The sequence below is a fragment of the Natator depressus genome, chromosome 17 (assembly GCF_965152275.1).
Source record: "Natator depressus isolate rNatDep1 chromosome 17, rNatDep2.hap1, whole genome shotgun sequence".
Taxonomy (NCBI): Eukaryota; Metazoa; Chordata; order Testudines; family Cheloniidae; genus Natator; species Natator depressus.
Window position 1 is genome coordinate 8,715,468 of NC_134250.1, and position 12,034 is coordinate 8,727,501.

The window sequence follows — 12,034 nt, forward strand, 5'->3', positions numbered from 1 at the left end:
TGCTAACGGATAAATTTGGATCTTTAAGCATGTTAGATGATCAGATTTTGGCATTTCTCACAATCACTCTGGAATGTAAAATTTATGAGTAAAAGACTTGAATGCAAAGAGAAATGTTAGCAGGCTAGGAAGACTCAAATGGAAATAGGTTTATCTTGCAGCAAGCTATGTTACTTCCAAGGTCCTTACAGAATTGCATAGAAACATGCCTGTATGCACCATAAAGCCCACCTATTCTCATAGCATCCCCTTGAAAGCCAGATAAAGTTAGTGTATATATACACACACATGTATTTTAAACTGCTCACAGTTGGTTTCAGTTTCCCTCACTTAATTAGACTAGACTGAACAAGATGGCTTTCAAATAAATAAGCACAGTGAAAGGACAAATAAATCAAAAAGATATGTAGTCTGGCAAGGCCTCAATTAAATAAACCTTAGTTATCATTCTATTTGTAACAGCTAGTGAGGTTTGAGTTATCAATTCTGAAGAGGCGGGTATTTAAACACCTTTTTAAAAAACCCTAAATATAGCAGATGGAATCCACGCCATGACCTGAAGAGACCTGTCCTTCTCAAATTTAATTGCACAGGCTGTTCCACCTAGTTATAGAGAGACAGACAGACCTAAACGTGAAATTAAACACTACACAGTCATACCCAACCTTTCATTATCTCTGAATTATTAGTATAAAGTAGCTATTAGAAACAGGTCCAGGCTACAAAGTTTTGTATTTCCCCGAAGTTCAAGGCTACACAGCTCCAGGGTTTTGGCCTCTCTCTTTTTCTGAGTCTCCTGCAGACTATCATAGAATCATAGAAGATTAGGGTTGGAAGAGACGTCAGGAGGTCATCTAGTCCAACCCCCTGCTCAAAGCAGGACCAACACCAACTAAATCATCCCAGCCAGGGTTTTGTCAAGACAGGCCTTAAAAACCTCTAAGGATGGAGATTCCACCACCTCCCTAGGTAACCCATTCCAGTGCTTCACTACCCTCCCAGTGAAATAGTGTTTCCTAATATCCAACCTAGACCTCCCCCACTGCAATTTGAGACCACTAGTCCTCGTTCTGTCATCTGCAACCACTGAGAACAGCCGAGCTCCATCCTCTTTGGAACCCCCCTTCAGGTAGGAGAGGAAGTTAGGAGTTAAACAGGGGGTGAGTGAAGTGTGGCAGCTTCTGGTCTCCCTCTCCCTGTAATCTTCAGGTAAGAACTGAGCTGATCAATTGCAGGTTTTTATTGCCGATGAAATGTAAGGGTGAGCAAGTCCTATTTCTCTGTCAAGAGACACCCAAGAAAAAATGATAGTCCTACTCTAAGAATCTTTCCAATGAACAAAATGGGCTTTGGATCCGCTCCATGTTAAAAATGTATATGCAAATTTGGTACAGCCAACATAGCCTTCAGCATCCCACACTGTGGGAGTCTTAAGTCCATTGAGACACGATCATTCAGGATTTCCCATTATGCCACTGGCTCAGAACTGAGCAATCTTTCACTAGAGTTAAATACTCAACTAGATCAATTAACCAGCAAAAGTAAAATGGCAACCAATGGCTTTGCACTGGTCGGAAAGTCCATTTTACAACACAAATTGTGCACTGTGGCTCTTTTTAACTGGTAACAGGAGGAAGTAAGTAGGTCATCTAATTCAGCAAGTTAAAAGAAATAAGGCAAGAGAGAGTAAACAGATTATTTTGGAACACGCTGGCAAACAAAGCACAATTTTTTAATATTAAAGATTAAATGTCAAGATAACATTTGGCCTTCTCACTCAGGAAGAAAAATATCCAGCTGAGATATTCAAAAGCCCTTTATTATCTTGCTCTAGCACACTCTTTTTTCTGGTTCAATTAAATGGATACAGGTTTTCCTGCCAAGTCACACAGAAAACCTGGTTTGCCCAGTTGAGCAAATCCATGGGCCTCTAACAGATCCACGGGAGGGAAAGAAACCATTTTAAATTTCCTTCATGCTGATTTGCAAAGAATGGGGACAGGGCCTTTACGGAGGAGGACATAAGGACACACATTCCTTAGAAACAAACTATGCCAGAAGGAAAAAATTAACCATGTGCAGGGTAGATAAACAAATAACCCCGAACAGTCCAACCATCAGCCAAAGGTCACAAGAGTGGGCTAGTGGCGAACCTTAAAAAATAACACTGCTGAGTTTTAAGAAAGTTCCCAGTCTTGTTCCATCCTAGCACTGGCATCAATGACACAAACAATTGTACTGTCATTTCTGTCACTTGCTTTTAATTCTCAGACTGAAACATATGCATGTGTGTAGGGGAGGAAAGGGTTTACAAAGTGTCTATTATTATGAAAGACACCGCAGTCTGACTAGCGGTACAGGTTTTGACTGTAATGTGTCTTCATGATGTGGACAATAGATACGCTCTGTGTGATGGTGTGTTACTGCATTGGCCAGCTCTTCTAAATAAAGGTAATTTTGAAGGCTCCATTTCAGAACACGATTTGCTGGGAAAACCCAAGGTCATAACAATGTCAAGAAGAAGTAGCAATCCCCAGAGAACACAGGGCAGATTATACAAATATGCCAAGGGTTTAATTAAAAACAAACAAAACCAAAAAATATTCACAAAATAGGTCAAATTTCTCCCTAATGTAACTCACTGAAGTCAATGGAGGTGACACCTGGGCTGAACAGGTCCCTCTGTTTTCAATATTAATTTCAAGATACAATGATAAAATTACACCAACAATGACCAGTTTCTAGAGAGTTGTGCAGTAATCTAGCATGGCTGTTCTGCTCTACAGCTGTGTCAAAATCCATAAGATGAGAGAAGCTAGAAATGGAAATGACCAGATCAGAGCATCTAGCTTTCTACATGTGCAGAACAGAGACCCCCCAACAGAAGAAATCACATATCCAACTAATGCTGTGCTGCGTGTGTAGGGGAGTAGAAGAAACACATTTCAAAGCTTCAAATATTTTTGCTTACTTAAAATATATTTGAAAGGATGAAGTATTGGGGAGGCGGAGCTGGCAGATCTGGATACTGATGCTTACAGCATATATCCACAAAAAGAAAAGGAGTACATCCGATGAAGTGAGCTGTAGCTCACGAAAGCTTATGCTCTAATAAATTTGTTAGTCTCTAAGGTGCCACACGTACTCCTTTTCTTTTTGGGGATACAGACTAACACGGCTGCTACTCTGAAACCTAGCATATATCCAGTGTTTACTGAAGAAGCAACTGTGTAAGCCTCATAAAACACCACCTCAAGTCTAACAGGAGCAGCAATATGGGCTAGATCCTCAGCTAGTGTAAATCAGAAACACTCCATTACTTTCAGTGGAGCAATATTGATTTACACAGCTGAGGGTATGGGACAGATCTTTTGGGACAGTAAGAATGGCAAGCCATCTCAAGCAGAGACTTCTCCTTAGATAACTCCCTAACGCTGATGGATTATATTGAGGTTGTCTTTTGGTACCCATTGTGGTAAACTGAAAGTGGAATAGAGCTAAGGACACTCATTTGTTCTCCCTGGGATCAAACTGAGGGAGCTCTGGAATGTGAGTTAGATGGAAACAAATTCCCCTTGTTAAAATAAAATAATCATAACGTACAGTGGCATGCCATTTGTAGTGAATTCCACAAGAGAGCAGCTCTGTTTATCGTCATGAATGAAAACCCCATTTCAGTGCACTGCCCTGTGCAAAATGTAACCCTGATATTGAGAAATGAAGTTGTTCTGTGCAAATATAACTAAAAATAACAATACTTTACTAGAAAAGGATTTTACTACGCACAGAGCAAGGAGAAGAGGGGATGGAATATGAGTATCCCTTAGGTATTTACCATCCTGCATGGGAGATAAAATGGGAACACAAAAGATCTCAAAGGCAGATTTCCCACGTTCACTGGAGTTGCTGACTGATGCCAATATGCTGCTAATAGTAGCACAAATCATTTAGCGATAAGTGGCTATAACCCCACAACCAATAATATATGCACACACCTCAGCATCCAGGGTAAAATCATTCAATTTGCAACTGCAAAACTTATAGGTGGATGACAAGAAAACACTTGCTTTAGTGGTTTCCCGAAAGGAAGAGAGAAAACTAAAAGCCACCGAACAGATTTCTAAAAGCGAGACTCATCTCCCCCCATCTCCATTAAAAACACTGGGAATGTTGGTTTTCATACATCCAAGAAGTTGATGGCAACTATTTATTCAACTATCCTTCTGATTGCGGGTATGTAATATAAGAACAAGATAACTTGATATTCAGTGGATAGAAAATTAACACTACACACAGACCACAGAACTGACTACAAGAAAAATGTGCCCGCTGATCCATTATCTGGTAAATATACTATCTGGGTATAGAATGTTCAGGTTCCCATGTGAGCCTGGCCTGCAAAATAGCTGGTTGTAGAAATTTTATAGAAGTGTTTGGAAGCTTTTATAGAGCTGACACTTCGCTCTAGACCCAATAAAGGAAATAGAAAAACTCTCATAATTGCTAGAAGACTAAACACTTTGCAAAAAGCCATATTTTAAGGATTCACTCACCCATGATGAGCTGCTAAATATCTGCCTTCTTGAAATATTAGTACCCAAATTCAGCTAGATCTAGAGCTAGTTTTAAGGCAGATTTGAAACAACAGCAATGACCGTGACTGACTTCTCTGATCTGAAAAAAGTGATGTGTTTTGTTAAGATATACAGCACTTTAAAAAAATCTTGTCTAATATAAACCTGTGAATAAGTGGACTCAGATTTTAAAAGAAAAAGCCAAAAAACTTGAAATTGTTTCATGCCAGAAAATACAGTGAGGTGTTTTGGGGCCATATTTTTATTTAAAAGTTTCCAATTGTCACCTCAACCACAGGGAAAAGTGAAAGCTGGTCAGAGGTACTTCTGGTTTTAGTTTAGGGAAACCAGAGAGAGTTTAAGAGCCACATCTTTCAATGGAGTTCCAATCTGAAAAGAAAAGGAGACAGACTCTGCTCGGAATTATACCCTGTAGGCAGAATCAGGTCCAGGTTACGGGAGAGAAGAGTTGGAAGCGAGTTTTGCTGACCTAAAGGTAGGGGACTATTGTTTTCCGATATCATTTTTGGCTGTCAGTCCAAGGAGATCAAGAATTAGGTGTTATCCATTTTCCCCTTCCACCCAAGGCACCAACCAGCTGATGCAAGTCTCTACTTAGCTCAGCACAAAATCACTGTCTGATGACTCAGCATTAAACATGGGCAGGCACAGTGAACTTCCTCCACTGCTAGGGATTTTATTGTACTTGTGAAGTCTTGTTGATCAGGCCCCACATTTTCCACGTCTTAAAAAGTTTGGGTCCAATTTACTAACCAATTGCACATCATGAAACCATTCTGCACAGAACATTTCACAGCAGTACAACTTCAGCCTAATAACTCAAACCTTCGAGTTTCTCATATGCAGAATTTGTGGTCCCAGTCTTTACCAGCAGATACTGTACCAGAGTAGGGTCAAGAGAGATGTGGGAAAGATTGTATGCATCTGTGGTTCATATCTCACCCACAACTCAGGGGTCCTCAGAATACAACCATGAGGATCTTCTAGATTTCCTCAGACCCAGCCACTCCTTGCCAGTGGTATCTTACCCTGAGGGTTAGATGGTCCAGTGCCTAGAGCAGCTGTAATCGAGGGGCAGGATCCATCAGATGTGGCAGAGAATGGGAAACAGAGATTGTTTGTTCAATATGTGCTTTGACTTAGTTGTGTGTCTCGTTACAGCCCAACTGGCTGTGCTCTGATCATTCACCGTGTCTAGTTAATTTTCACCTGTACTTGAAGTTTTGCCTGGTGGCTGAATTTGGCACCAATTCACTGTGCAGCCTACAGGGGGCAGGGCAATTTTTTTTTACCTCCTGTCTTACAAGGCGCATGCTGACGGTGGTTATTTTCAGTCTAGGCCCAGTGCAAAAGGAAAGACTAACTTGACACTATCCTTTCCCCTGCCTTTCCCTCCTCCAATCCACATACCCATCCATGACATCCTACACAGTAGCTGCCCTTCTCCTGACTTCTTCCAGAAACCTGTCAGCTCTGCTTCTTAGTTGCTCAACGGGATGGGTGCTAACAGGCTGAATATGCACCCTCTGCAGCACTTTCAGTACTCACTGTCCTACGACTACAGAACAGAGGTCAGGATGACTTGGGAAATTCTACCCCCACATGCTATTTGCAAAGGGAAAGCAATGCTTCTCTGTCAGCGGAGCAGAAGGGTCAGCGCATCAGTATCTCAAGGGAGCTAAGAGGGATGGAGAATGTATCATGGGACCAGACTGAGAGGAATATTGGGGTAGACAAGACAACAAAGTCCCAATATGAGTAACACCCAGCAGCGACAGCACCACAGAAAGGTGGCAAAGCCTCCGTGACGGAAAAGGAGAAAGGAAAAAGGATGCAAAAATTAAAATGATAATAACGTATGAGTTCTCACATCAGGAGCTGAGCAACCTGCATTAGGGACACTATTTTTAATGATGATTTGTATTACACTAGCCCCCAGAGACTCCAAGCAAGAATCAGAGTCCATTGTGCAATGCACTCTATAGATACAGGAAGAGATTACAGTCTAACTCGATCAAACAGGCAATAGGAATTATTATCCCCATTTTACAGATTGGGAACTGAGGCACAGAAAGATTAAGTGACTTGCCCAAATGCATCTAGGGAGTCTGTGACAGAGCTGGGAATTGATCCCAGGTCTCATACTAAGTGTCTTAATCACAAAGCCATCCTTCCTCTCGTAGTTTTCCTGTTTAATTGTGACTGTTGGTATTTATTATTTGTATTTGTTGACTTTTTCTATCACAGTGCAATTATAAGGAAAGGGCTGGATGTCGCTGAAATATGACTGGGTATTAAAAATGATCTGTAGGTCTGTACTGTACCAGGAAGCCCTGGAATAAGCCAGTTCAATTTTGTGATCATGAACTTTTATGAAGTAAAGGTAAAACAATATTTTTCAAACAAACAAACAAACAAACAAACAACCAGAAAAGCTTGAACAAAAAGTGATTGATGACTATTTGGGGGCTGCTTTTAAATTGAGGTTGTATGTAGGGGTTGATGACTGAGAAGGGGATGGGAAGAACCTATTGGTAAGAGACAACATAATCTCTAGTTTTATTAAACAGTGGAACTAACTTTCTGTCAAAGGCAGCCTGCTAAGCTCTGTACAGCTCTCAAATGAGTCTCCAGTGGGAAACAACAAAGCACAAAACATCTGTTTCAAATTTCACTCTTGGAAACAGCAATATTACACAATCACATCCAGTCTGGGCATAAGCTAGTACTCAGAACAGATCTGGGTCTGTCAACCCCAGGTTACACAAAGGACCCACCAGAACCACATGAAAAAAAAACAGCTACAAAAATTATGGGACTTGCAAGCATCCAGCTCCCAAGTTGTGAGGTTAGTTTGTAAGACCCCTGGTTCTTAGATCTTGTCGGCATGCAGAGTTGCCCTGGTTTAGCTACAGGTGTGATTTTAAGCTGATGTGGATAAACTGGTTCACACCCCTGTGTGGACATGCTCATTTCAGTTTAAATCAGCAGAGGTTATTAACCTTTTTCTTTCTGAGCCGCCCCACATGCTATAAAAACTCCAGGCCTCACTTGTTCCACAACAACTGTTTTTCTGCATATAAAAGCCAGGGCCGGCGTTAAGAGGGCCCTTGTGTTAAGCAAGCAGGGCAACTTCCCAGGGCCCCATGCCACTGGGGACCTGCAAATCTAAGTTGATCAGCTTCAGCCCCGGGTGGCAAGGCTTGGGGTCTTGGGCTTCAGCGCCGTGTGCTGGGTCTTCAGCTTTCTGCTCTGGGCCCCAGGGAGTCTAACACCGGCCCTCCTTGGGGACCTCCTGAAACCTGCTCGTGGCCCCCCAGTGGACCCTGGACCCCTGGTTGAGAACTGCTGGAATATAGTATGCTTCACTTCCTGTACTCAGTTATTGGGGAGTCTTGCCAGGCACTGTTAAACAGTGGCCACTTTTCACCAGAGGTGGCCACACTCCTGCGATTCATCCCTGTGCACTGTACAACTGTACAATTCACGGAGCTAAATCTCCAAAGCTCCCTAGGATGCATTTGGTGCTACAGAAATGCAAGTTCATCATCATTACATTCCCTCCTGATGTATCCTCAATGATTTCCACATTCCTGCATGAATATCCATAGAAACTAGTCTTTTTACTGAAATAATAATGTAGGAGAATTTTAAAAACTCCAATAACTTCAGGACAGTTTTTCTTATGAATAGGATTTTACCATTACATCATCCTTGTTCCCCTTTAAAGAAGCTTTTTTAACCAACTCTTAATGTGCATGTAACATACTTTTCAAAGTGTGGTTCTCCCAACACCTGATTTACATGAAGGAGCCAATAGCGGGAGCTCACATAACAATCCTAGCAGTTCAAGACATACTAAGAAGGTGGAGACTCATAATGCTACAAAATATTCTGCTGGGAGCAATGACAGGGAGAAAGCTGAGGCTAGCTTATCTGGTGCTTTGTCCTATGAACTGCCATGTTAACACAGAGCCTGTTCGCAAATTAATCCAGTGTTGGACAAGAAAGGTCACCACTGAAAGATAAACTCTTTTTCGATAAAGTGTTGAGAAATTTCTAAGTCATGACTCATTATGACATTTGCCTTAGCATATGGTGCATTACTCTAAGGGGGATTCAGAATGCCTCTCTGGGAGGGAACGGAAAGGGCATTAGTTAAAGCATGACCAAGTTGGGCAAATAAATGCCACCCGACTCAACTCAGCTCATCCAAATTCAATACATACAAAGAAGTGGGAGGGGGAAATATTGGGGTTACTTACCTGTAAGTGGAGGTTTTTTGTGATGTGTGGTCCCTATCTGAATTTCACATGTGGGTACACATGTACACCACGCGCCTGAGTGGGGAATTCTTTTTAAAAGCATAGTCCATTAGCCCACACACGTGCTGTGAGGCAGACCAAGACCTCTCTCGTTTCCCATTCTTACTGCAGTCCAAACAATCCACAGCAAAGGGAACAGAGGGCAAGCAGTGGAATACATATAGGGATCACCCATCTCAAAGAACCTTCAATTACAGGTAAGTAACCTCCATGTCTTCTTCAAGAGATGGTCCCTATGTGTATCCCACACGTGGGATATTAGCAAGCAGTAATCAAACAGGAGGTGGGTGCGAGGACATAGAAGTGAAAACTGACTGTAGTACTGCTGTCCCCAAAGCTGGATCTGCGGTGGATGCCTGGACCAGAGCGTAATGCCCCATGAAGGTATGCAGAGAGTACCAAGTAGCTGCCCTACACGTCTCTAGTAGGGGACGTCTCTCAGAGATGCAGCTGAAGCAGCTTGCCCTGTGGTGGAATGTGCCCTCGCCCCCTAACGGGGATGAACGTGAGCTAGCTGGTAACAAAGGATAATACAGCCAGAGAGCCACTTAGAAAGTCGCACCAGAGAGGCATTTGTCCACACCACCCTTGATTCATCCTTGGTTCAGAGCATGAGGAGTGCTATGGTACACGTATGGACCAGCGGACACTGCTTGTTAAAAAATTCCAAAGTCAGGTGCATGGTGTGTATTCGTACCCAGGTAGGGACCATCACATGAAGAAGAACTAAAAGATTTAGCCATAAGATTATTGTCCTACATGGAAAATGTGCATGATACAGGAATTAAGATCAATCCATTTAAGGCTTTTGGGTACTGTGGAAATAAATTACACCTGATGACAAAATACACTCTTAAGCACCATTAAAGTGCATAGTATTTCAAAGGAAACAAACAAGGTGAGATATTTACACAGGTATAAAACAAGCATGATATAGATATAGCTATTTCTCTGGACATATTATTTACATTTAACGTTAGGTAAAAATACATTTTCCTCACGCAGTTGAGAAACTCGCTTAATTAAAAACTAGAGTTAAAAATTTATGAGAAGCAATAAAAGGCACCCAAACTGAGTTAAACCCTTACATTTCAACTCTCAAGGATAAATTAACTAAGGGCCTGATCTAAAGCCCACTGAAGTCACTGAAAAGACTATATATATACACACCTCACCAACGTAGGATGAGAATCTGTATACCAGCACTCTGTTGTATCAGGCTACCATGGACTCCAATGGGTTTTGGATCAGGTCCTCAAAGAGCAGATATTCCTGACCCTGACCTTAAGGGTTAAAGCAAAGTCAATCAAAAACTGTGGAATCAAGTAAAGGGCTCAAGTGAAGTTCCATAGCCAACCATGAACTGACATGCAGGCCTGCTTTTGTGCACCACTAAATAGGTGATGTATAGAATCTTTTGTTTCCCCCAAATGAATGAAATGCTATACAAACCTGGGCTCTTAAACTGATCCGGGCTGGGAAGGTGGTGGAGGGGGGAGTTACTCGCTGAAGCAGCGTGCTCACTACGAAGCATCTGAGCCACTCGAGGCCCCATGGAACCATAGTCCGCGTACGATAACGGGGCCCGTTGGTCACCGGGCGAAGAATAGAAACCATAATCGGGGATCCCTGGAGATACAGTGACTCTATCATTGTGGATACTGGATTCTTTCTTATATTAGTCTTTTCAATGTTAAATACTGTGCTTTTGCTTTTTTTTTTTTTTTTTTTTTTTTTACAGTTACAAATATGAGAAATTGAAAAGTAAAAGCTGAAATTTGAAGAATTGTGCAAAATTTGATTAGAGGAAATCAAGGCTACTTATTCTAGTCAGTGTATGCAGTGGCAAGAAAACTTCTAGTTTTAGAGAAGCCACCAGATGAATTACTGGACTTCCTCTTCCACAATACATTAGAATGAAATATAGTGTCCCAGTTATTACAGTAAGAAATACATTTCATATCGAGAGGAATAGTTGAACGCAGAAGTGAGCCAACTGGAGCTACCTTAGCTATAATTTATCCATGTAAACTTCCACTCCCTCCCATTAGAAATATATGTGTATATGAATCTGTATACTGTGTGTGCGCATTTGTATGTGTGTATGAACACATACTCCCCAAAGCATGCATCCATCTATCCCGAACAATGCACTAATATCTACACACTTCTTTTTCATCTCATGACGCACAATCAGAGCAAGACTATGCTCTTGGTTACACCAATGTAAATCCAGCGTAACTATTCGTGTCAGTGGAGTTGACACTGATATAGCTGAGAGCAGAATCTGTCCCATAAACAATCAGCACCAGTCTCATTTTAATAGATGTGCTCTTCAGAATGCTTATAACTGCCATCTAGAGTACCACACAAGGAGCAGAGAGTGACTTAAATTTAAAGAAATAACGAAATATTCCTGTGTAAACACCTCCCGTATAAATTTTACAAATCAGGCTACAAGTGCCTTCTTTCAAGCACAGCAGATTTGAGACTTTTTAAAAATAATAGTAATAAAAAAAATTAACAAGAGGAAATGATTGTTTCCTCTTTGCATTACAAGGCACAAGCTGCCATGAGAAGAAAATGTTCCGAACACCTGCAAACCTGCTGCTCTTCCACAATTACAATTGGTTTCAAACTAAAAACAAAAGCAGGCCTGAGCTTGTGGTTACAGTAACTGAGGAGAAGAGAATGTAGCAAGGGGGAACAACAGGAAAAGAAAGAAATTACATTAAATTTAACATCTACTGTCTTGTCAGCTGCCGAGCAAAAGAGGCCCCTCGGTATCAGGGTATGCCTACACTGCAGTCTGGAGATGTGATAGCTGGATCAAAGCCAGCTTGAGTGCCATGGAGCTGCAGGGGCTAGCCCTGCCTGCCCAGAACCCTGGGTACATACTAGATCATATTAGATCAAGCTAGATGAAAACTTGCTTGGGTACATCTACAAATGCTGCAGAAATGCCTCCTGACTGTAGTAGAGACATGCCCTTGGTCTGCTGTGTTGGCTAATTAAAGGCTGGCTCCAGGAGCAGAGTAAAGCAAAGCAAGAGTATGTGGAAAAGCAGCAAATGGCTTTCATGCTGAGAATGAAAAGGTGTGGGCAGCTGGGATA

At 41.7% G+C, this 12,034-nt stretch overlaps 1 protein-coding gene across 14 annotated transcripts in view; it reads right to left on the reverse strand.

Moving 5' to 3' along the window:
• Positions 1–12,034, reverse strand: part of MSI2 (musashi RNA binding protein 2) — a 382,062-nt gene that overhangs the window by 10,941 nt on the left and 359,087 nt on the right. For 8 of the 14 annotated variants that reach the window (XM_074974408.1, XM_074974407.1, XM_074974406.1 and 5 more), the window contains one exon: positions 10,373–10,549. The exons of the other annotated variants lie outside the window; for them this stretch is intronic. In XM_074974408.1, coding sequence (XP_074830509.1) covers positions 10,373–10,549 — 177 coding nt within the window. The remainder of the gene's footprint in view (positions 1–10,372; positions 10,550–12,034) is intronic. 14 annotated transcript variants of the gene reach the window in all.